Here is a 25,902-nt window from a genome sequence, read left to right on the forward strand (position 1 = left end):
GATCGTGTAAGGATCCTTGCTGTCTATGGGAGGGTCAGAGAGCTCTCAGATTCCATCAAAAATATCTTAATTTGTGTTGAGGTCTTACGGGTTTGGAACAACATGAGGGTGAATAAATAATGACAGAATTTTTGGGTGAAAAACAGCCATTCTGAATCATACAGACATTGCATGCATACATCATACATAGAAAAACAAATTCAATATTTAATACAAAATTCACCATATGCATGTTCATACACTTATAAATACTTCTAAGTACAGTATTTTAAATTATCATGGGAAAACAATACTGTTTATATTGATGTAGATATTATTATTTTGATATACTGTCTGCATGTTTTGCCCCCCTGTTTAGTATGCTTAATATGCTTCATGTTTATTTATATGTGTATATGCAGCATACACTAAGCCCAAGAAAAATTTCGGAACTCGGAATTTGTGCTCTGCATTTAATCCATCCAAGTGCACACACACAGTGGTGAAAACACACACACACACACACACCCGGAGCAGTGGGCAGCCAATGCTGCGGTACCCGGGGAGCAGTTGGGGGTTCGGTGCCTTGCTCAAGGGTCTAACCTCAGTCATGGTATTGAGGGTGGAAGGGAGCGCTGGTTATTCACTCCCCCCCCACCTACAATCCCTGCCGGACCTGACACTCAAACTTGTGACCTTCGGGTTACAAGTCTGACTCTCTGTCCGTTAGGCCACGACTGCCCTGAAGTTAAGCTGCAGAAGCCATTTACTGGCAGACATTAGATCATAAAAACCACAACAGGCCCGAGCATTTTAATGATACTTGGAAGAGAGTCAGCAGCTTCAGTACTGTTGAGCGCCAAGTCTAACAAGGTCATTTTGCCCGTTCTGATTGGCTGGCTGTCTCTCTGCTCTCGTGCAAGCATCCACGAGAAAATGCTTTGTGCAAAAAGCTTTGTGAACCGTAAATACTGGACAGGATATCAATCTCTTTTCCAATCTCTCCTTCAGGCTATGACTTCGCTGCGGTGTTGGAGTGGTTCGCCGAACGCGTGGACCGCATCATTCTGCTGTTCGACGCCCATAAGCTCGACATCTCAGACGAGTTCTCGGAGGTCATCAAGGCCCTCAAGAACCATGAGGACAAGATCCGCGTTGTGCTCAACAAGGCCGACCAGATCGAGACGCAGCAGTTAATGCGCGTCTACGGCGCCCTCATGTGGTCGCTGGGGAAGATTGTCAACACACCTGAGGTGATTCGTGTCTACATCGGCTCTTTTTGGTCGCATCCGTTACTGATTCCAGACAATCGCAAACTGTTTGAGGCTGAAGAGAAAGACCTGTTCAAGGATATCCAGTCACTGCCCCGTAACGCCGCCCTTCGCAAGCTCAACGATCTGATCAAAAGAGCTCGTCTTGCTAAGGTAAAATTCTATTACGTTAGCCTTTGAGATTTCACATGTAGCCCAGTGGTTCCCAACCCTGGTCCTGGAGGCACCCCAACACTGCATGTTTTGCATGTCTCCTTAATCAAACACACCTGATTCAGATCATCAGCTCATTAGTAGAGACTCCAAGACCTGAAATTGGTGTGTCAGAGAAAGGAGACATGCAAAATGTGCAGTGTTGGGGTGCCTCCAGGATCAGGGTTGGGAACCACTGATGTAGCCTACCAAAAAATGACCCACCTAGACTGTTAATAAGGTTATATCTACAGTATAAGTTAAGACTCTGGAATTAGCATATAAATAAATGAAGTCATTGTTATTCTTCACTGTTCTTCATTATTCTTCATTGTTATTCTTCAAGTCACTGTTATTCTTTCCTCAGAATACAAAATAATAAATTTGAAGAATCTCTTTATGCAGCTCTTTTTCAAACAATAGTTCATAGTTACCATGGCTTTGAAAATAAAAAAAGCAGTCAGCACTACGAACTCCTCTTGTATATGGAAAAGAGTGTGTTGCACAGAAAAAATAACAGCATTGGAACGTCAGACAATAATGACAGAATGTTCCTTTTTGGGTGAACTAATCCTTTAAGTTCCAAAGTCTTGGAAAGTTCTGAACCAAACCACTCCTGAAACCAAAGCAGGAAACAACTAACAAACTGCTCAAAGTTTGGCTAGCAAATTTTGTTAAAAGCAAAACAAACACTTATGGATTTATATGTTGATTTTCAAGGGAAAATATTTAGTGTGTGATTCAGAATAAAAGGTATCTTTTTCTCCATTTATTTAGTTGAGATGCTGTGTGAATGCTGTTGTCGTTCCAACATGTTTTTGATGTGGTCCAGCATATAGCTCTAGTATAAAAGTAATAGCAGTGACATGCACTTTGTGTGTTTACAGGCCTTTTGTCTGTCTGGTCTTGCAGACTTTGCCCAAGTAATGAGGCCATTTTCCAAACTGTACAGTCTGCTGATGTGGCTCTGTGAATGACCCTGATGTTTGCCTACATTTTTGATCAAGACTGAACTCAGAGTAGTGTTAATTTTGTCAGCTATTTTTAATTTAGTCTTAGTATTAGTCCTGTGTCAAATGTAACTTTTAGTTTTTATCATATTTAGTCAACTTGTCCTGTTTTAGTCTTAATCAAGTTTTAGTCGACTAAATGTCTGAGAATTTTTGTCTAGTTTTAGTCAGTGGAAAATTACACATTTTCGTCTTACTGTATAATGGTTAAAATTATGAAAAAAAAATATATTATTTTGCTCAATTTTAATTGCAATGATTGTTGTCATTTGGGACATTTCATCAGAAGTTGCTCTTTCACCAACAGACACAAATCAATAGAATATCGACTCTGTATGCATGGTTTATTTTACCTCATCTAACGTTAGTGTACAGATTTATAACAGGATATCAATTAGAGGCTAAATAAACACCAAAGACTTCAGATATACACTCGCCCTGTCTACGTTATGAAAACTGGCATAACAAAAACCTACTCTCAAATATTATAACAGAGAAATTCCTAATAGTAATTCCAATCATTCCAAATTGCATTAATGTTTCTCTTTTAAAACAATGGCAAAAAGACTTATTGCTGCACAGAGGTTGCGTAAGAAACATTACAATCCGCAACCACTATCGCAAACAATACGGTCGAGATCCCTGAGAGAACACAGACTGGCTGAATGACACTTTAATGTAAGCAGAATACCTCAAATGGAGTTCCCTTTCATGGGAACTTCGAACTGCGTCCTCTATGAGAGAATGCCCCCTGTAGAAGAGACGCTAGCCAGCTATCTCTCTAGGGGTGAGACATCGTCTCTCAAAACTCCCTCCTTGCCATCCAAAGGGGCTTTCTTCGCGATGCCCCGGTTTCGCCTTCTGAGCTTTTTGGTACCTACGTTGAGACGGTGGTCGAAAAGTTCAGGGAGGCGAAGGCGTGCTCATGCTGTATGTCGGTGTTTTCAGATCATGACGCCTCCGCAGAGAGAGCGCGTGTGAATGGTTGCCAGATTGCATAAAGCAAAAAGCCAGGCAGAGTAGCCTACATACCCATTTAACAGAAAAGCTCTGATTGGGGGATTTGAGGTCTGATATCTGGCAACCGCAAACATGAACGCTCGAATAATAGTCTTGTACAGCAGTCTGAAATGTTTTGGCTCCACTTTTTTCAACAAAAATAAAAAGGTTTTGGTAAAGTTTTAGTTTTTTTAACTACATTTTAGTCCCGTCTTTTTTCATCAACGATATTGCATGTTCATTTAGTCTCAGTTATCGTTTAATGACCTTATTACCGTCTCGTCATCGTCTCGTTTTCGTCAGGGGAAAAAACCTCATTGACGAACATTTTTCGTCATAGTTTTCGTTAATGAAATTAACACTAACTCAGAGTCATTGATTTTTTTTTCTCACATAATATTTGCCTCTACAGTCATTTTGAATCCAAGCTTGATTCAGCTATATTTAAGGGCTGCTTTTGTATATATACTGTATGTTCTGTATAAAGAACATTATCAAGTAGTCATATATCTGTCTGTCTGTCCCTTTCTTTTTATATACAATAAATGTGAATATATGTCAATACATATATTGAACATGCAAGTCATACAAGATACTGGTTGTGCAGGTAATCAGCTACATCTGAAAAACTAGACCAGAAAATGCAAAGAAAGCCCTTGACTTTGACTCAGAGGTCAGATGATTAGTGGGGATTGTTAAATGTGCTGAAAGATACTGAGGGATCATGACTCATAATGTCCTTCCTCATAAAGACATGGTTATAAATAACCTTTAGTGATCTTACAGTCTTCCTTACTTTGATTACTTATTATAAAATATCACGTCTAAAGGAAGTTCACTCAAACATGTTGTCATGCAGGGGCAGCAGACAGGGGGTAATAGTGGAACAGAGTAACAGGGGCATGGATGTTATAAGTTGCACTGAGTAAATATAGTACAGCTGGATAAAACAAAAACTGTGTCAGTCTTCATTTCAGGCTGCAAAGCAACAAAATGTGATTATTTTAAAGGGGGGTGATTCTTTTCTATACCCACTGTATAAAAGAACAATAACATAGGTAGTCAAACATAAAGCTGTCATTTATAAGGAAACTGAAACACTCTGATGTCGTTTCATTTACGTCTGAAATCCTTTATTATCCCCATCAGTACAAATGTTGCTCAAAACACATGGGCTGGGCATTTAGAGATTTAGAGACATTTAGAGACCCCCTCTGGAAGAGGAAATGTTGGGGACTGTCAGTGCTGGTCACTTGTCGAACTCAATTTAAATCTCCAGATCCAGCTGGATGCATTGAAAAAGAACATTTAAGTTCTCTCCCTGTCCCTCACCCTGATCATACAGATGTGCTTCCCCTCCTGTCATCATTTATGCAGTCACCTTCCTTCCGCCCGGGGGCCAAGCAGACGACGATTCATTTAGTAGCTTGTGTATTCTTGCTACTATCCAGTTTCATAATGAATGTTATAACAAATTTGGGTTGCATGAAGTGGTCAAAATCTGCATCTTTTTATATTCAATGTCTCAATTTGTTGTCGGTTAGAAAACCAATAAAGACTATAGAATCTAAAGCAGCCTGTCAAAAACATGTTCAGGTCATATTACATCCCAAAAAATTAAGCCCGTTTACTGTTCATCTTTTTTCACTGTAATTAACCACATTCACTTATAAAATTCACATGCAAAAATTACAGAATGCCAACTAGATTGACCAATCAAAATCATGTATTCCAGACAATGTTTTTTATATATACAGTGGGTACGGAAAGTATTCAGACTCCCTTCAATTTTTCACTCTTTGTTATATTGCAGCCATTTGCTAAAATCATTTAAGTTTTTTTTTTTTCCTCATTAATGTACACACAGCACCCCATATTGACAGAAAAACACAGAATTGTTGACATTTTTGCAGATTTATTAAAAAAGAAAAACTGAAATATCACATGGTCCTAAGTATTCAGACCCTTTGCTGTGACAAATGGCTGCAATATAACAAAGAGTGAAAAATTGAAGGGGGTCTGAATACTTTCCGTACCCACTGTATATATATAAATGTTAATTATGAAAATGTCACAATAAAATTGTATTTATTTATGAAATAAGGAATTTTATTTATTATAGCTTTTGAGTGACTCACAAAGGTTATTTATACAAAAGGTTTATTTTATTTTTGTGATAAATACAGCCCAGACATGCTCTTTGTAATTGTGATGTACTGATTTTTGCTCTATAAACTTAAAAGGAACTTTGCTTTTGTGCTCTCACAGGTCCATGCATACATCATTAGCTCCTTGAAAAAAGAGATGCCCTCAGTCTTTGGGAAGGACAACAAAAAGAAGGAGCTGATTAACAGCTTGGGCGAGATCTACAGCCGCATTGAGAGGGAGCACCAGATTTCCCCGGGCGACTTCCCTAATCTTAAGAAAATGCAGGTAAGGTCAATTTAGCCAACAAAGATTGAGGCTGACTCAAGAATGCTTCACTGGGACTTCTAAAGGGTCTTTGAGTGCACATTCAAAATCAGCATAATTTGTCCCACAGTTTTTACATCAACAAACAGCTATATAAATTTCAGCTTTGGGTGGACCTCTCCAAACCTGATGACGTGCCTTTTCTATAGTTAAAACAAAAACACTTGAGTAAAAATGCTGTTGAGATTACTGTTACTTTTATACAACAGTTCTATAAACAAATGAATATTGAGTCATTTGCGTTTCAGACTAAATTTGGCTAGTTAGTTTGTATGTTTCTTCTCCACCAATGAAACTATTTCCAAAAGAAGCCAAAGCATCAAGCATCAACAACCTGACACAGCCTGTCTGGAACAGAGTATGTGAAGGGAGTGGAGCTGGTTTACCCTGGAAATATCAACAGATGTTGACAGGATCTTTTGGTATGTCCTACAGTGTTTTTTTCTTGCTTTCTTTCCCACTGAATAGGAGCAGCTTCAAGCACAAGATCTGAACAAGTTTCACCCTCTGAAAATGAAGCTATTGGACACCGTGGATGACATGCTGGCCCACGACATTGCCCAGCTTATGGTTCTGGTGCGCCAGGAGGAGACGCAGCACCCCAACCAGGTGGTGAAGGGCGGTGCCTTCGAGGGAACCATGAATGGGCCGTTCGGACACGGATATGGCGAGGGAGCCGGCGAGGGCATTGATGAAGTCGAATGGGTGGTGGCACGTGACAAACCTATGTATGATGAAATCTTCTACACTCTCTCACCCGTCAATGGAAAAGTGACTGGAGCCAATGCCAAGAAGGAGATGGTGAAGTCCAAGCTGCCAAACACTGTGCTGGGTAAGATCTGGAAACTGGCTGACATTGATAACGATGGGATGCTCGATGACGAGGAGTTTGCCTTGGCCAATCACCTGATCAAGGTCAAACTAGAAGGTCACGAGCTTCCAAGCGAACTGCCCGCTCATCTTGTGCCGCCCTCCAAAAGAAAGGTTCCAGAGTAAGATTGTTTTGGAATTGGGATCAATTTTGGGAACACATAAAGCTTGAATTTAGGTTGCAGCTGAATTATTGATGGCTGGACGACTAGCAAGAATGAATTTGAAAATTACCCACCTCAACTCTTTTGACCTGTGTTTGTAATTTTTAGTTTAGTTTTGTTTTATTTTTCATGAACAAATTGTGCTGTCTGCAGTGTTTAAAAATGTTTTATGTGTGCTTTCAGATTTTAGGTCGTATTTTTATGCCATCATTTCAATTTCATCTGTTCGGCTATCATGACTATAAAACTGTCCTAACCAGACATGTTGCGATAAAAGATATTAAATGTAAAACAGTACTTTTTGTTGATCGCATGATTTCAGTTTCTGTGACAATTTGCTTGCTAGCCTTTCCCACAGTGAAATCTCATTGGTTTAAAAAATCTACTTCAGGTAATTACATTAAACATTATCTTCTGATTGGTTGTCGTTGTGTCATGTTGCATAGTTGTTTTGTGTTCAGATGATTACTTGTTGCATTGTGTCTGGTTAGGAAACGCTAAAATTCTTTCACAAATGTATTTCACTTTCACACTCAATTTACACTACTGTTCAAAGGTTTAGAGTCAATACGTTGCCAAGACTGCATTTATTTTGATCTGAAGTATAGTGAAAACAGTAATATTGTGAAATAATATTACAATTCAAGACAACTATTTTCCAGTTTAATCTATTTTGAAATGTAATTTATTACTGTGATGGAAAATCTGAATTTTCAGAAGCCGTTACTTCTGTTCCCAGCCGTCTTCCATGTCACGTGATCCTTTAGAAATCATAATATCACTGACCCCAAACTTTTAAAAAGTAGTGTATATCAGACTGATCTGTGTCTCAGGAGGGGCGAGACATTAATTAATGCAGAAAAACATGAATCTTTATTCTAAATCTTTGTATCAGTTGTATTCTATTGTTAAAATCTAGCAAGAAAAGCGAAATTCCTTTTAGAAGCAGGTGTAACTGTATTCTCTTCTCGTTAAGGCAGCATCTTTAATGAATGCGAGTCCTTTCTAGCCTGACCAAGAGACTGTTAAAACTGTATAGCCGTCACGTCAGAAGATTCAGTGTTTAGTGTTCTTGATGGACCCATAGAGCTAGTATCCTTGTCAGTAGTCTACTGTAAATGTTAATGCCTAACATGTCTAAACTAACTAGGGTAATAGTAGTGTTTATATAATTCCCGTCTGATTTCCAAAGAATTAAAAAGAATGATGCCGCAAAACAGCTTTATTCAAGTGATGTGAGCTATTTCTGAGCGTTTCTGTGTTCACATGCTCATTGAAAGAGCAGTGGCTTTGGATCTAAATATGTATTTAGTCATATTATATCAGCATTTAATGATTTAATGAACTCTTTACCTCTATATCCACCCCTTGCCAAGCAGTTATCTAGAGCTATCGCATTTTCTCATGCAGATTTTTAGGATCTGAACGTGAATTGATAGAATTTCATGCACTAAACTAAATGATCGTTAAAGGGGTAGTTTACTCAAAAAATTACACTTCTGTCACTGTTTACTCACCCTCATGTCATTTCAAATGGTTGATAAAAAAAGGAGATTTTTAGCAAAATAGTCACACTGCTCTTTTCTATACAAGCTCAAAAAATTACCATAAAAGTAGTTAGATATGACTTATATACTATATTCCAAGTCTTCTGAAGCCATGTGATAGCATTGTGGAAAGAAAAAGCTCAAATTTAAATGATTATTTGCTGAAAATTGTCATGTATGTATATATTGTAATTTGGCTTCTCATGATCAGTTACAAGACATACTGATGTTTGGTGTCATTGACAGTTCACCCAAAAATGACAATTCTGTCATTTACTCACCCTCATGCAGAACACAAAAGAAGATGTTTTGAAGAATGTTGGTAACTAAACTGTTTCGGTTCCATTGTATGGACAAAAAATGCAATGTAAATCAATGGGAAGCAAAATGGTTTGGTTATCAACGTTCTTGAGAAATATTCTTCTGTGTTCGGCAGAAAAAAGAAATGGAGTGACATGAGAGTGAGGTGACATTTTTGGGTGGACTATCCCTTTTTTTAAGAAAAAAAATACTGTTATATTTTATATTATACTGTTCCTTTAAATCTGATCTGCTTTGATCTGGATGCCCATTTGCTTATGTGAAATATCTCCACTGATATCTAACTAAACCTCTAAGCCTGTTTAGTCAATCAATTAAAACTATAAGCTGCCTCGGTGCCTTGAGACACACCCACCTCAGTCAGATTTGTGACACTAGAGATGTCGTATTCTACAATACCATTACATGCTCATAAAAATAAACTGGCATTCTTCAAAGACTTTCATTAATGCTCCATGCACAGTTTGATGTGAGTCTCAAATGAAAAAATCCAGATTCATGTTTGCACATCAGATTTTTTTTTTTTTTGGCCATGATGTAGGGTTCTGCATTTGTGCGTTTGACCAAGTATGTACATGTATATGGGTGCAATTTGGTTTGCAAATATTGTGAAGTAGTCTGTGTATGTGTGCTTGTTGCTCATTGTGTTTTAACCAGTGTGGACAGACTATGTGAGACACTACTGTTCAGAAAGGTGGACATTATTCAACTTAATAAAGATCTAACTCATTTAAAAGTCCTTTGTATTCGGGGTTTCTGTTTGAGTCTTGTTACGTCTTGACTTAATTTATTCCAGATTAAAATACTCTTTTTACTCTGCTCTTTTTACTTACTTCAAAAAAAAAAAAAAAGCTTCTGGCTTCTTGGTTGGTGGTTGTTTAGTTTTATACATATTTATTATTATTTTGACTTTTAAAAAGTGCAATTATTCATTATGGCAGTTCACAATGTTAATTCACAAAACAAAATTACATTATACAAGTAATAATGTTCCCTTAGTTTTCCCATTCCAAGCCTGTCTGTGTCTAGAAATGTGAAAGACAGGTCAGATTGATGTACAGAATGAAAACACATATTGGTAATCATATTAAAAACTGGCAGTCCCAAAGGAGACAGTACATAATGTTTTCAGCAGATCTTTGTCCTGCATTAACAGGGCAGTCAGCATGAGTGATGACTTCCTATTTGTTGCATCATGTACTGTATGTCCTAGGAAACGCAAGCACAGGGTGGATTCTCATCTGGTCATTTTCTTGACAGCAGGATATGATAAGCAGGGAACACCTGACTTTTCCTCACTACCGGTCACGGAATATTCTGTCCAACTGATGGAACATGCTTACTTAAGGACAAGCTACAAGGGTGTGGGAAAAGTATGTTTAAGATATAAAAAGTTTGCAGTTTTTCTTTATTTTTAAAATGATTTATTGTTCAAATAGCAATACTGAAAATTACATACACTACAGTTAAAATTGTTTTAATGTTTTTGAAAAGTCTCTTATGCATACCAGACTGCATTAATTGATTAAAAATTCAATAAAAAACTGTAATATTATGTAATATTATTACAATTTAAAATGACTGTTTTATGTTTTAATATATTTTAAAATGTTATTCCTGTGATGGCAAAGCTGAATTTTTACTTTAGTGTTACATGATCCTTCAGGCATCATTCTAATATGCAAATTTTATGTTCAAGACACATTTCTTATTATAATCCAATTTTTTGTGGAAAGCTTTTTTCAGTTATTTAATTAACAAAGTTCAAAAGAAATTTGAAACCTATTTGTAACATTTTTGTCATACTTTTCATCAAATTATTGTGTCATATATATATATATATATATCTTTAAATGTTTTCAACATTGTCAATTTGTTATTACTGATTGGTTGAAATATTGTATATTTGGGAACATTTCAAACCACTGGCTATCTATCAGGTCAAATGATTTCACCACACGAGCTGATCAATAACAATTGCTGGAAGTGATCAGGAAACCTATGAGGCTACAGGTTTTATACTGCAGATTCATCAGGCATGTTTGCCAAACAACATCTAAGTAGTGTTGTAACAGTGTGGTGTGGACAGATGAGACAGAGTTAGAGCTGACTGGCACCAAAGCCTGACATGTTTGGCAAAAAACAAGGATTGCCTTTGGCCAGCAGCACCTCGGACCATCTGTAAAGCTTGGTGGTGGAAGCATTATGGTTTTGGGCTGCTGTTGAGCCTCAGGGTCTGGCCAGACTGTCGTCGCTGAGTCAACCATGAATTACACAAAACCAGAAAGTAGTTTGAGGGGAATGTGAGACCATCTGTTTAAAGGCTGAGACTGAACCACAAGTGGACATAGCAATAACAAGACAATGACCTGAAACACTCAAGAAACACCACAAATAAATCGGTCAAAATGAAAAAATGAAGGGTTTATGGAATTACCAAATCAAGACCTACATCTTTCCACAGCAGAAATTCTTACACGAAGACTTTTGTTGAATAAATACTTAAAAGAATGTTTGCCTTGCTTGTGCTAAACAACTTAAAATGGAAATGTATGTCAAATCAAATCAGAAGGAAGTCTATTGTACCACTGAAATGCATGAAATGTGGTAAAAAAGAGAAAATAATACCTCTGACTGAAATCTTTGTTTATGAGTCATTTAAAATAATCAACAATAAAATAAAATAAAAGCCCTTATTTCATAAAACAGAGATAGATATCAGAAAATAAAAATAAAATTAAACGAAAGTCCTTTTTTCATAAATAAGTAAATATGATTGTGACATTGATATGCATGATGTGATAAAAAAAAGAAAAGAATACCTTTGAATGAAACCTTTTTTACAAGTCACTCAAAATAACGGATAATACAAATAAAAGTCCTTATTTCATAAATAAATACATACTTTTTAGGGTTGTGCAAGAGTACGTTCCCTGACCTTGAGTCCTTCCCATGTTGAACCATGAGAGGAAGAGGAAGATTTTCATGATTCGAAAGCTCCCAAACATCCGGCGCTATAGATAAATCCCTCAGGAAGAGGAGCGCTCCATCACAGCTGGTTAGGGACACACAGTATATGTCTGCTGTATGTGAAAGAGTGAGTGGGAAGTGTGAGGTTGTCACATATAGATAAGATTTTACAAAGTGAATACCTAACATTTATTTTTAAAAAAGAAAGAAACAAAAGAAAACACTTTACAACACTGCGTTCAGTAGAATAGCTCGTATAGTTAATGCAGATTGAAATGTATAATTTAAATGGGGGAAAATATGAAGTTTGAAATATTCAGTGTTTTCAGGCAGATACAGGACAATGAATATGGCTGCAGGATATCAATCATTTTCATTTTGACAGAATGCATATGGTTTTCAATAAGGATATCAGGAGGATATACTGTACAGAAATGTCAGCACTTATCAAATACATGCTTCATAAATAATGCTGATAAGATCAACCATGGCTAAGAAATTCAGCTGTAAAGAGAATCTGAACACAGATAGTGGAAGATATAATAAAGATGAGACAATAGAGCTCTAACTTCTGTTCCCAATTATGTATTATGCAACTGGTTCCATGTATCTTGTTGGCAACCAAACCAATTTTGATCTGTCAAGTCAAATTATCACATTCCAAAATGTGTTTTACACTGGAGAGAAAAATAAGTAGAGCAAGGGAAAACATTCTTGTGCATGTTTTTGCAGGGTCATTGGGTGTAAAACTTCTTATGAGTTCATAAAAGTATGAACAAATTCAGTTACTAAAGGCAATGTCTGTGTGCTGCAGGTCAGGCCTTTTTCTATTGGTAAATAGAAAGTTTGCCAAAAAAAAATATTGAATAAATAAAATCTAGACAGAGGAACTGAAGGGACTCGAATACAACCCTTTATTTAAAGTTGGGCCACGTTTTAAAACAATGATCGGTCATTTTTTGTTGTTTTCTAGCATTAAAATGTAAACAAATACATTAAATAAGATTCACAATATTAAATACAAACTATTCCAGAATGGGTAACAGTGTTGCGAATGACAAATTTGCAGAGTTCTAACAAGTTCTAGCTACTTTGGGACCAAATGTTGGTTTATAGATGTTGATAAACCTATATTTCAATTCAATAAAATTAAAAATGAATAGTTGAGTGGTTGAGCTACATGCATGAATACAGTCAACAAAACGCTTTTGCATAAAAATCTTGAAAAAAATTTTGTTTGTTTTTTAAGTAACCATTTTAACTTTTTTGCTTATGGGAATCAGAAATAGTTAAGTAATAGAAATAGTTTAGTAATAGTTTAACTTATCTAATCATTTTCACTAAAGTAATGACACATCAAAGAATATGATATTCTTATTCTTCTTTTGCCGAACTGTGTCACTGGTGTCAAGGTTAGGCTGTTGTACTCATGAAAGCTCACATCAAGTTGCTAATTGTTTCAGACGTAGAAAGCCCTTGCTTGACAGAGCTGAAGATGAACTGGCTGACAGCAATGCAGAGGAGCGCTGAACCCGGGCCACGAGGCCTCACGAGTGTGTTACTCATCACATAGTCCTGGAGACACTCTCAAGTATGTGAGGAGAATGCCTCTAAGTATGCGGCAAACTTTTTTTAACATCTCCATTCTGAGTTGAACACTCAAGCTCTGTCGATGCTGATCTGTCACGAGTTCGAATCCCGGCTCGCAGACCTTTCCCAATCCCATCCCCCTCTCTCTCACCCCCTTCACTTCCTGTCGACCTTTACTGTCCTATCAAAATAAAGGCATAAAACGCTATAAATAAATCTTTTAAAAAAAGAACACTCAGTCTCTGGAAATTTTGTAGTATTTAATGTCTTAGATTAGAAAAATCTATTTGCAGCTGTGTGCACCGACATTTCCATAGAATGTTTATGGAGATTATGTATTTGTTGATGATGGTCTGTGTTGGTTTGATTTATTTAAAAAAAAAAAAAGGTTTGCATTTCTTTTTTTTTCTTTCTTTTTTTCTTTTTCCTGACATATAAAATGTATTACCTCAGTTCCAAAATGAGACAGGATGTCTGATAAGCGGGAAAACAAGAGCCAAAACAAATCAACACAACCACAAAACCCCCCACCCTCAACCCTCCCCAAAGGCCACACACACAAAATAAATAAATAAATAAAACCATGACATCACGTGGTCTTCCCAAAAAGACTCTAATGAGAAGGTCCAGGTGTTACAGTTACATTCTCAATAGTACCCAGTATAGAGTTTGTGAGTATTTGTCTCCCCCTAATGCATTACAATGAGTAGCACATGTTAACCTTTGATTACCAAAGTTTAAAGGTGAAGTTTGAAAGACTTTTTGTCCAAATACATTCTCTTAACCCAGTTTATTGTTCATTCACTACTATAAATATTCCATTCATGGGTCTATCTCCCCCAAAAGTGTAAACAACACACTGAGACTCCCAGATATCATCAAAACCAGGGGTCACCAAATTCGGTCCTGAAGGGCCGGTGTCCTGCAGAGTTTAGCTCCTACTCTAATTAAACACACCTGAACCCGCTAATTAAGGTCTTACTAGGCATACTAGAAACTTCCAGGCAGGTGTGTTGAGGCAAATTGGAGCTTAACTCTGCAGGACCGAGTTTGGAGACCCCTGATCAAAACATTTAGAGTGGTCAGATCAGATATGTCAATGGCGAGAGTTTGGGTGTAGCTACTGAGGTAAGCTGAGCCAGAGGGTGTTTACCCAGTGTGGGACATGGATGCAATGGAAATCTGTCTCTGTGAGTGTGCCGGGAGCAATATCCCTGTGGGCAGAATGGGGGAATCTTGTTCAGCCATGGCTGAGTCTTGAACTTCTCTCCTCAGCACGGGTGAAGGACACACAAGGGCACTGTCCTGTATGTCTTGGCCAAATGTACAAACCAACCCACTCATGCCTAGATAGTCACAATGGTCCATTCATGTTTATAATAGAGGTCCAGTTTGTATTGATGCATTTCACTTCCTGTAGTGGTGATTATCACAGATGATAGCTTGTGGCCTCATGGGAATCACTTGACTCTGTTGTTGTATAGCCTACGCAGCGGTGTTTTAACTTTCACATAACATTTCTCTCTTTTTTTAAAGACATTATGCCTTATTAATATTATATTTGTATTGTTGTTGTTATTATTATTATTATTATTATTATTATTATTATTATTATTATTACACACACACATAAACATTTTCTAAATTTACAATTAAAATACATTGAATGGGTGCCGTCCCATAACTCTGAGTGGTTGCTGGAGAATTGCTGTGGTTGCTAGGGTGTTAGGGTGACTAGCTGAAAGTGGTTACATACTAGTCTAGATCAGTTGGTTGTGATATTTCCGTCTCTAGATATGACTTGGGTCCCTCCGTGAATGTAAGCCATTGGGAATTTTTCGTTCACCAGCCAAAAATGGTCTGATCACTTAGAAAAGTAATTGCACTTCTGTGTACATGTCATATTTGATCTTTTTAAAGCTATGAAACTGTACCTGGCACTGCCTTACCCATTATACTTTGCATGTCAGTTTGACTGAATATCTGTTTTAGGAGATGTCTTCTTCCTTCTACAGCCAACCAAAACACTGGTGACACACCAAAGCCCTTCTTCCATGAAATGTCAAAGAGGAATGTCTACTAGAAGTGCAATATTATAGCTGTGCTCACACAGAGATGTAATGCGCTGAAAAGCTGATCTTTGACCTTTTGAGGTGAGGGCATGTGCGGAGGATGGAACAAAGATGTTCGCAAAAGTCCCAAAGTTCAACATGTGATTTTTCTTTGGCAGATTTACAGCTTGAGAAAACCGATGAGGTGATAAACGCATGAGGGATAAATCAAGACAAATATTGAAAATATGTTTTTGGAGAAGGACAAGTAATCTGATATGACTGAGAGAGATGTAAAGAATTATGAACCACTGCTGCTGTGCTCTGAGTACTTATTACATTACATTATATTACATTACTTACATTTCCAGGGTCACTGTAACAGCATGTAACCTCTAAAAGCCAGTAACTAGATATATGACTGTTGTGTAGTTAGAAAAACACATTGAAATGTATTTATCTACCATACTTTATTTAAAGCAAAGAATACAACTGGGTTGCATTGGTGATCATCTTGTTCCAAAATGAGGTTGAAAAGTCTTGTGGTGCTCTTGTCAGGGTTTGTTTGGATCTTTTTGAGAGTCTCGTCTCATGAGGAATTTTCCCAAACTCATCTGAAAGAACTCCCAGCTGTGCTGTCCTGGGTCAGAGGCCCTGCCCCATATCAGGAGCGTTTCAAGACACTGATTTGTGTGTTTGGACATGTTTTAAAAAATGTATAAATCTAAAAAGCTAAATGTGAACTTAGCTCACATTTAGGGAGCTAAATGTGAACTTAGTTATCTGTGAAACACAAAAAAAATTTAGTAAATAATGATAGTATTTTCAGTTTAGCTGAACGATTCCTTTTAGCGGTTGATTAAAACATTTTTTATGAAATACATTTGTTATAATTAATTTTATGTTTTTTGGAAAGCATGGCAAGCTTCACACACACCGGACCTATTTTTCATCACATGAAGTGACTAATGACTATAGTATCTGTCCCATGTTCTCATGCAAATGAAGACCCAAAGTTGTAAAGTACATTAAGACAAGGGCTCTCAACGAGGGGGCCTCAAGATGACAAAACAAGCATTAAAATAAGCCAAAACAACAAAAAATCAAGATAATTCTTATTTTAATTCACCCTGCCAAAACAGTCTTGAAAAACCTGAGGAAGCCTAATTTTAAAAGTGCAATTTCTAGAACTGGAAATGTCATATGTAAATTCATAAAATTGTAAAACCATCATGGGATGTTTTTTTTTTTTATAATGAATATACATTTTTACTTAAAAAAAAAATATGCTGTAGAAATTGGAGGAAATTTTTTATTATTGTTTTTTAAATATCCAGTAAATCACGAATAACTGGAAAAGTAATGGGGCCTTCAAATATTGTTGTGGAGAATGAATAGCTTTGAGGTCAAAAAGGTTAAAATGCTTGGTCTGTATTCCCTATGACATCAAGTTCTCAACTAGCACAAATAAGCACCACACGAGCAAAGCAAAGATTATCATGTGATTTAGCTGGGGGTGGGGGGGGTTTATATGTGAAACTGAATACAAAAGTATACCTAAGTATTAGCACAAAAAGGCCATGTTGATTTCATTCTTCTCTGTTAAGACTATTAGACAATGGTTACTGAAGTTGGTTAACTAAACCAAACAGCTATTTGTCTGTGGTTTATCAGTGTGATAATCCCAGAAATTCAGTGTGCAATTGGCCAGTGATTCAGTCAACATTGGCATTTGCCAACAAAACACCTCTTATGGAGTTGTTTATCAATCTCCTCTCCTCTTGAATTCATCCCAGCACATGGCATTTTTCTAGTACAGTTGTCTTTGTTTGGCCATTTCTCGCACTCATGAGAAATGATGAAACAAAATGGGGGCAGAAGGGATTTTTATTTTTTTGTGGTTATTTTTTTTGCAGGGTAACATTTATTAACTTCGTTTGTTTTTGAAAATGCGGAGGTTTCATACAGACAGTCAAAACCACAACCACATAATTTGCCTTGATCAGCAAACGTGCCATATTATTGTATATTCTCACTTGCCATCAGTGGGTTTTTTTTGTTTTGTTAATCAACTAAAATTAAAACTAATTAAAATTTGTTTTCAGTATTTGAAATAAAACTGAAATAAAATATAAATATTAGATGGAAAAAAAATACATTTAAAAATGAGAAATGTTGCCTTGGCAACTTATATATATATATATATATATATATAATTAAAACTTAATATAAAAATAAATTGGAAACTAAAAAATGTTTAAATTAATGTTTTATATTATTAATATATATAATATTATTATTATTATTATTATTATTATATAATATAATAAAATATAAAAAATTTATGAAAACTATAATATTTTTGTAAATAATACTAAAATAACACTGCTCGCAGTATTATGGGTTACTGTAGAGGTTTCCTTTCTTTTATATTCATCCAGTTATTTGTCAGAGGGATCATACCGATTTACATTTCTATCATCAGCTACTCTTATGCAGCAATGTACATTATTTATTTAAAGTTTCAAGATATCGTTGTCTTTTCTGGAATGCCATCTATATTGAGTTGCCTTCTTACAATGGATGATAAGTTTAGGTTCACAGGGTTTTGATAAGAATGAGACTGAAAGGTCTGTTTCTCATAGCTGTGCAGGTCCTTGCGCAACTGATAACAATGATGTAGTGCATCCAATTAATGAAAAATGACATTCCTAAAACAGCACAGGGTTTCTGACAGCAGATATTATGTAAGTAGATAAGGAAGGGGTTGAGGAAAGTCACAAATACAGACAGTACTCTTTAGAAAGGTACACATTCCTGTTTGCCTAGGCCTTTTTATCAGCTTCTTGTATCCTGTGTGAAGAGAAAAATTACCTGTGAGCATGACAGGATATGTAGGTTTTTTTTAGACAGAGCTATTTCACCAAAAGTGACTGATTCAGTGGCTGTGCTTATGTTTGATACCGAGGACTGTCAGAACAATCACGATCAGTTTTTATTTAATTTGTGAATAAATAATTTAGTCTAACAAAGCAGTTGTAGGCTACACCATATTCGTGACTTTAAATGGGAGTGTTAAAAGACCTGTTGGAATGTACTATATCTGTTTTTGTGAAGAAATATATCAACTGCTCTCATAACAAGAGGTTTTGGGACGGCAAATGATTTCACATGTAACAGCGCTTCTTAGTGGCTCGTCTCCTGAACTGCCTCTTACGTGGTTCCATGACTGAAGCCATGAAGCCGCTTATTTTATTGCTGTAAGATATCCTGACATCTGGTTTTGATGTTACAGGCTGCTCATTTGTGAGTAAGATCAAAAGGTTCAGGGTTTATTTTTTAACAAGGTCTTTAAACAAGTAGTATTGGAGAAGTTTTGACAAAGTCTAACATTTCTGGCAGCACAATGTACACCAGCTCTCCAAAGATCAAAGCTAATCGTGCGTCCAAAGAGACACTGCAAAATGTGAACTTTAAGCTGTAGGACCAAGATGGAAAGCAGTTTCATTACAGTGATCATTACTTATAAAACCACATAGGTGAGAATTCTAATTTTAGTCATCACCATATATTCTACTCTATTCTATTCTATTATATTATATTATGTACACTCACACACACATATAGCACTTTTGCACACTTTTAAAAGTCATCCTTGCAGTCAAATGTTTTGTCATGTAATTTAAAATTAGCTTCATACAGCAATTTCTGAAGAAGGCAATAAATAAATAAATAATAATATTCAAAAGTTTTATTTTATGTAAAATTATTTATATTAATTTATAAAAATAATATTCAGCATTATTCAATATTACTGAAAGTAATTTTTAAGGGTGAGATAATAGAACATTAATGTACATGTTATCACTTTTTACAATGTGTATATAAAATAATCACAACAACTATTATTATTAGTAGTAGAAGTGATCAATTTTAGTATTTATGTGAATACATGTACATATTAATATTTATATATATTGTATTTATATACAGATGAGAAATAATTGGTATTTGAGTACCCGGTAAACGTGGCGTTGAAAGGGAAAAATACGATGTTCTCATCAACCTGACCTCCCTCTGCGGTTCTATTTGGAGCTCTGTGGTTTCATATCTTGCTTTTGCAAAAACCCACACCTGCTTATGCATGAGTCGGAGACGGCTGAAGCCTCAACTTTAATCCTATCGATCGATCGATCTATCGATATATCTATGCTCCTGTACCCACTGGCCGCATATTACAGCACCTCCTCGAACACCATTGTACTTGTTCTTTATGTAGACCCGTTTCAAACACACATGACTATGAAGTCAGAAAATTCCATCAAAGAATGATAGACATCAGTATTTCCATTCTTAGGCTCAAACATGCCTCTATAACAACCATTTCTCTAAAATTCTCTGAAATCTAAGATCTAAAAAGTACGATAGATCGATAGATAGAACATTAATGTACATGTATGATCGATCTATCGATCGAGCTAGATAGATAGATAGATAGATAGATAGATAGATCGATCGATACCATATTTTTATTGTATGGTTTTGTTAAAATTCAAACAGGTTTACATTAAACGCAACAATTTTAGTTTAAATATGGTTTAATACATATAAATATCACAATCATCATAATTGATTAACAGCATTGTGCAGGTGCATACATCAGTTTTTATTTTTTTATTTTTTTAAATAAAAGCTTAAAATCAGTTTGAAAACTGTTCAATTCAATAGTTTGAAAAGAGAAGAGCCGTTCACATCTTAGTCGCTGCTCTGTGACATCTCCTTCATGTTTCGAGCATCCACCAAGTTTATCAGTCTCTGAACCCATCTCTCTGTCGGGTCAACACAGATCTCTCTTTGGGCTTTTGTGATGACACTGAAATTTCAAAAGAGAAGATGGTTCATGATTTCACATGCTTTATTCACAATTCATTTGAATTAAGACATTACAAAAATACTTACATTATACCACTCCTGTGGCACTCAAGATGTGTAGTATGATGACTCTCGACCTGCTTTATTGGGATTTTTATATTGGAAAAAGAAAAGCAGCACTTATCGGGACCTTGGCTGACTGCAGGAAAAAAAAAAAGGTGTTAAAACACTAAATATTAATCAATATATGAATGGGATACATTTAGAAATCAAGAAAACGCTTAATGTACATTAAATTATTAATAGTCTATTGTTTAACTAAAAACAAAAATAAAGAAATAAAGAAAAAGACGCACATTCACTGCGAGCCAGTGAGCAGAAAGCGAAGAGCACAAGGCAGGCGATGAAGATGCAGTAGGGCCTCATGTTTGGGTCTGCGGTCGCTCGTGGATCAGATCTTGATGTGTTGGTCGCTTTATCGGAGGCTGATCGTCTCGAAGATGATCACCTCACGGATGCCGTCCGCTTTATAAAGGGGTGAGGCTGTACTTTCCACTATACAGACCTATAGGGGTTCAGTCCGACGAGGAACATGTGACATCACACGTAGAGGTAGTACTTCCTGTTGTACTTCCTGTCTATCGATCTAACGATATATCTATCTATCAATCTATCGATATATCTATCTATCTATCTAACGATATATCTATCTATCTATCTATCTATCGATCTATAGATCGATAGCTAGATCGATCGATAGATCGATCGCTAGATAGATAGATCTATCGATCTATCGATCGATCGATCGATATATCTATCTATCTAACGATATATCTATCTAACGATATATCTATCTAACGATATATCTATCTAACGATATATCTATCTAACGATATATCTATCTAACGATATATCTATCTAACGATATATCTATCTAACGATATTATCTATCTATCTATCTATCTATCTATCTATCTATCTATCTATCTATCTAACGATATATCTATCTAACGATATTATCTATCTATCTATCTATCTATCTATCTATCTATCTATCTATCTATCTAACGATATATCTATCTAACGATATTATCTATCTATCTATCTATCTATCTATCTATCTATCTATCTATCTATCTAACGATATATCTATCTATCTATCTAACGATATATCTATCTAACGATAATTAATGTTTTATATTATTAATATATATAATATTATTATTATTATTATTATTATTATATAATATAATAAAATATAAAAAATTTATGAAAACTATAATATTTTTGTAAATAATACTAAAATAACACTGCTCGCAGTATTATGGGTTACTGTAGAGGTTTCCTTTCTTTTATATTCATCCAGTTATTTGTCAGAGGGATCATACCGATTTACATTTCTATCATCAGCTACTCTTATGCAGCAATGTACATTATTTATTTAAAGTTTCAAGATATCGTTGTCTTTTCTGGAATGCCATCTATATTGAGTTGCCTTCTTACAATGGATGATAAGTTTAGGTTCACAGGGTTTTGATAAGAATGAGACTGAAAGGTCTGTTTCTCATAGCTGTGCAGGTCCTTGCGCAACTGATAACAATGATGTAGTGCATCCAATTAATGAAAAATGACATTCCTAAAACAGCACAGGGTTTCTGACAGCAGATATTATGTAAGTAGATAAGGAAGGGGTTGAGGAAAGTCACAAATACAGACAGTACTCTTTAGAAAGGTACACATTCCTGTTTGCCTAGGCCTTTTTATCAGCTTCTTGTATCCTGTGTGAAGAGAAAAATTACCTGTGAGCATGACAGGATATGTAGGTTTTTTTTAGACAGAGCTATTTCACCAAAAGTGACTGATTCAGTGGCTGTGCTTATGTTTGATACCGAGGACTGTCAGAACAATCACGATCAGTTTTTATTTAATTTGTGAATAAATAATTTAGTCTAACAAAGCAGTTGTAGGCTACACCATATTCGTGACTTTAAATGGGAGTGTTAAAAGACCTGTTGGAATGTACTATATCTGTTTTTGTGAAGAAATATATCAACTGCTCTCATAACAAGAGGTTTTGGGACGGCAAATGATTTCACATGTAACAGCGCTTCTTAGTGGCTCGTCTCCTGAACTGCCTCTTACGTGGTTCCATGACTGAAGCCATGAAGCCGCTTATTTTATTGCTGTAAGATATCCTGACATCTGGTTTTGATGTTACAGGCTGCTCATTTGTGAGTAAGATCAAAAGGTTCAGGGTTTATTTTTTAACAAGGTCTTTAAACAAGTAGTATTGGAGAAGTTTTGACAAAGTCTAACATTTCTGGCAGCACAATGTACACCAGCTCTCCAAAGATCAAAGCTAATCGTGCGTCCAAAGAGACACTGCAAAATGTGAACTTTAAGCTGTAGGACCAAGATGGAAAGCAGTTTCATTACAGTGATCATTACTTATAAAACCACATAGGTGAGAATTCTAATTTTAGTCATCACCATATATTCTACTCTATTCTATTCTATTATATTATATTATGTACACTCACACACACATATAGCACTTTTGCACACTTTTAAAAGTCATCCTTGCAGTCAAATGTTTTGTCATGTAATTTAAAATTAGCTTCATACAGCAATTTCTGAAGAAGGCAATAAATAAATAAATAATAATATTCAAAAGTTTTATTTTATGTAAAATTATTTATATTAATTTATAAAAATAATATTCAGCATTATTCAATATTACTGAAAGTAATTTTTAAGGGTGAGATAATAGAACATTAATGTACATGTTATCACTTTTTACAATGTGTATATAAAATAATCACAACAACTATTATTATTAGTAGTAGAAGTGATCAATTTTAGTATTTATGTGAATACATGTACATATTAATATTTATATATATTGTATTTATATACAGATGAGAAATAATTGGTATTTGAGTACCCGGTAAACGTGGCGTTGAAAGGGAAAAATACGATGTTCTCATCAACCTGACCTCCCTCTGCGGTTCTATTTGGAGCTCTGTGGTTTCATATCTTGCTTTTGCAAAAACCCACACCTGCTTATGCATGAGTCGGAGACGGCTGAAGCCTCAACTTTAATCCTATCGATCGATCGATCTATCGATATATCTATGCTCCTGTACCCACTGGCCGCATATTACAGCACCTCCTCGAACACCATTGTACTTGTTCTTTATGTAGACCCGTTTCAAACACACATGACTATGAAGTCAGAAAATTCCATCAAAGAATGATAGACATCAGTATTTCCATTCTTAGGCTCAAACATGCCTCTATAACAACCATTTCTCTAAAATTCTCTGAAATCTAAGATCTAAAAAGTACGATAGATCGATAGATAGAACATTAATGTACATGTATGATCGATCTATCGATCGAGCTAGATAGATAGATAGATAGATAGATAGATAGATCGATCGATACCATATTTTTATTGTATGGTTTTGTTAAAATTCAAACAGGTTTACATTAAACGCAACAATTTTAGTTTAAATATGGTTTAATACATATAAATATCACAATCATCATAATTGATTAACAGCATTGTGCAGGTGCATACATCAGTTTTTATTTTTTTATTTTTTTAAATAAAAGCTTAAAATCAGTTTGAAAACTGTTCAATTCAATAGTTTGAAAAGAGAAGAGCCGTTCACATCTTAGTCGCTGCTCTGTGACATCTCCTTCATGTTTCGAGCATCCACCAAGTTTATCAGTCTCTGAACCCATCTCTCTGTCGGGTCAACACAGATCTCTCTTTGGGCTTTTGTGATGACACTGAAATTTCAAAAGAGAAGATGGTTCATGATTTCACATGCTTTATTCACAATTCATTTGAATTAAGACATTACAAAAATACTTACATTATACCACTCCTGTGGCACTCAAGATGTGTAGTATGATGACTCTCGACCTGCTTTATTGGGATTTTTATATTGGAAATTAACAGCATTGTGCAGGTGCATACATCAGTTTTTATTTTTTTATTTTTTTAAATAAAAGCTTAAAATCAGTTTGAAAACTGTTCAATTCAATAGTTTGAAAAGAGAAGAGCCGTTCACATCTTAGTCGCTGCTCTGTGACATCTCCTTCATGTTTCGAGCATCCACCAAGTTTATCAGTCTCTGAACCCATCTCTCTGTCGGGTCAACACAGATCTCTCTTTGGGCTTTTGTGATGACACTGAAATTTCAAAAGAGAAGATGGTTCATGATTTCACATGCTTTATTCACAATTCATTTGAATTAAGACATTACAAAAATACTTACATTATACCACTCCTGTGGCACTCAAGATGTGTAGTATGATGACTCTCGACCTGCTTTATTGGGATTTTTATATTGGAAAAAGAAAAGCAGCACTTATCGGGACCTTGGCTGACTGCAGGAAAAAAAAAAAGGTGTTAAAACACTAAATATTAATCAATATATGAATGGGATACATTTAGAAATCAAGAAAACGCTTAACAATGTACATTAAATTATTAATAGTCTATTGTTTAACTAAAAACAAAAATAAAGAAATAAAGAAAAAGACGCACATTCACTGCGAGCCAGTGAGCAGAAAGCGAAGAGCACAAGGCAGGCGATGAAGATGCAGTAGGGCCTCATGTTTGGGTCTGCGGTCGCTCGTGGATCAGATCTTGATGTGTTGGTCGCTTTATCGGAGGCTGATCGTCTCGAAGATGATCACCTCACGGATGCCGTCCGCTTTATAAAGGGGTGAGGCTGTACTTTCCACTATACAGACCTATAGGGGTTCAGTCCGACGAGGAACATGTGACATCACACGTAGAGGTAGTACTTCCTGTTGTACTTCCTGTCTATCGATCTAACGATATATCTATCTATCAATCTATCGATATATCTATCTATCTATCTAACGATATATCTATCTATCTATCTATCTATCGATCTATAGATCGATAGCTAGATCGATCGATAGATCGATCGCTAGATAGATAGATCTATCGATCTATCGATCGATCGATCGATATATCTATCTATCTATCTATCTATCTAACGATATATCTATCTACATAAATAGATAGATTCTCAATCTTTTTGCATGTACATTTTGTCAGACAAGCAGCCTTGTATTGTAGGCCTAAACTACATTTTAAAGTCAGTTTTAAATACAACAGAAAATCCAGCCGGGCCCATTTACAAACTGGTAACTATTGTTATTTCCAGCTACACAGAAATATATGAACTATTTGTATTTAGTTTTTGTTTTGGTGTGTTGATATTTTATATTATATTTAGAGTAATTTTCTTCAGAGATTTAATTTCGAAAGTCATTTAAAGGAATTGTTCATCCAAAAATTAAATTGTCGTCATTTACTCACCCTCTTGTCATTCCAAAACTGTATGGCTTTCTGTGAAACACTAAAGAAGATATTTTGAAGAATGTTTCAACTGTTTTTGTCCATACAATGAACAAAACATATACTTGTGTTGTGCTGAAAAAAAAATACACTGAGACATTTGTCAAAATATATTTTGTGTTCCACAGAAGAAATAAAGTCATATAGGCTTGGAACTACATGAAGGTGTATAATTTTTTGTGTGTGT

General features: G+C 35.6%; 3 protein-coding genes and 1 long non-coding RNA gene across 5 annotated transcripts in view; 2 read left to right on the plus strand and 2 right to left on the minus strand.

Moving 5' to 3' along the window:
• LOC107675095 (EH domain-containing protein 3) overlaps positions 1-8,789 on the plus strand; it is a 28,774-nt gene extending 19,985 nt beyond the window's left edge. The window contains exons 4-6 of the mRNA XM_016469310.1: positions 991-1,403; positions 5,720-5,884; positions 6,392-8,789. Of these exons, the coding sequence (XP_016324796.1) occupies positions 991-1,403; positions 5,720-5,884; positions 6,392-6,919 (1,106 nt within the window). The 3' untranslated portion in view covers positions 6,920-8,789. The remainder of the gene's footprint in view (positions 1-990; positions 1,404-5,719; positions 5,885-6,391) is intronic.
• Positions 8,790-14,410: 5,621 nt separating this feature from the next.
• On the plus strand, positions 14,411-15,938 carry LOC107675056 (uncharacterized). Its single transcript, XR_001632570.1, has 3 exons — positions 14,411-14,513; positions 15,401-15,538; positions 15,616-15,938. It is a non-coding gene; the product is annotated as an uncharacterized LOC107675056 (long non-coding RNA).
• Positions 15,939-20,064: 4,126 nt separating this feature from the next.
• LOC107675055 (C-C motif chemokine 8-like) lies at positions 20,065-20,882 on the minus strand. The gene is made up of 3 exons (XM_016469246.1): positions 20,665-20,882; positions 20,396-20,507; positions 20,065-20,309 (listed from the first exon to the last, which is right to left on the minus strand). The coding sequence occupies exons 1-3, from the start codon at positions 20,732-20,734 to the stop codon at positions 20,192-20,194; spliced, it is 300 nt and encodes a 99-aa protein (XP_016324732.1). The 5' UTR covers positions 20,735-20,882; the 3' UTR covers positions 20,065-20,191.
• Positions 20,883-23,883: 3,001 nt separating this feature from the next.
• On the minus strand, positions 23,884-25,107 carry LOC107675054 (C-C motif chemokine 8-like). Of its 2 annotated transcripts, XM_016469244.1 has the most exons (4): positions 24,870-25,107; positions 24,663-24,709; positions 24,193-24,257; positions 23,884-24,106 (listed from the first exon to the last, which is right to left on the minus strand). In XM_016469244.1, the coding sequence occupies exons 1-4, from the start codon at positions 24,937-24,939 to the stop codon at positions 23,989-23,991; spliced, it is 300 nt and encodes a 99-aa protein (XP_016324730.1). In that variant the 5' UTR covers positions 24,940-25,107; the 3' UTR covers positions 23,884-23,988. The 2 variants fall into 2 exon arrangements, with proteins under 2 accessions (XP_016324730.1, XP_016324729.1); XM_016469243.1 differs by lacking the exons at positions 23,884-24,106; positions 24,193-24,257 and adding an exon at positions 24,289-24,511 and having other exon boundaries at positions 24,598-24,709; positions 24,870-25,090.
• Positions 25,108-25,902: the final 795 nt, after the last annotated feature.

Source organism: Sinocyclocheilus anshuiensis, unplaced genomic scaffold (genome assembly GCF_001515605.1).
Source record: "Sinocyclocheilus anshuiensis isolate Anshui unplaced genomic scaffold, SAMN03320099.WGS_v1.1 scaffold776, whole genome shotgun sequence".
NCBI lineage: Eukaryota > Metazoa > Chordata > Actinopteri > Cypriniformes > Cyprinidae > Sinocyclocheilus > Sinocyclocheilus anshuiensis.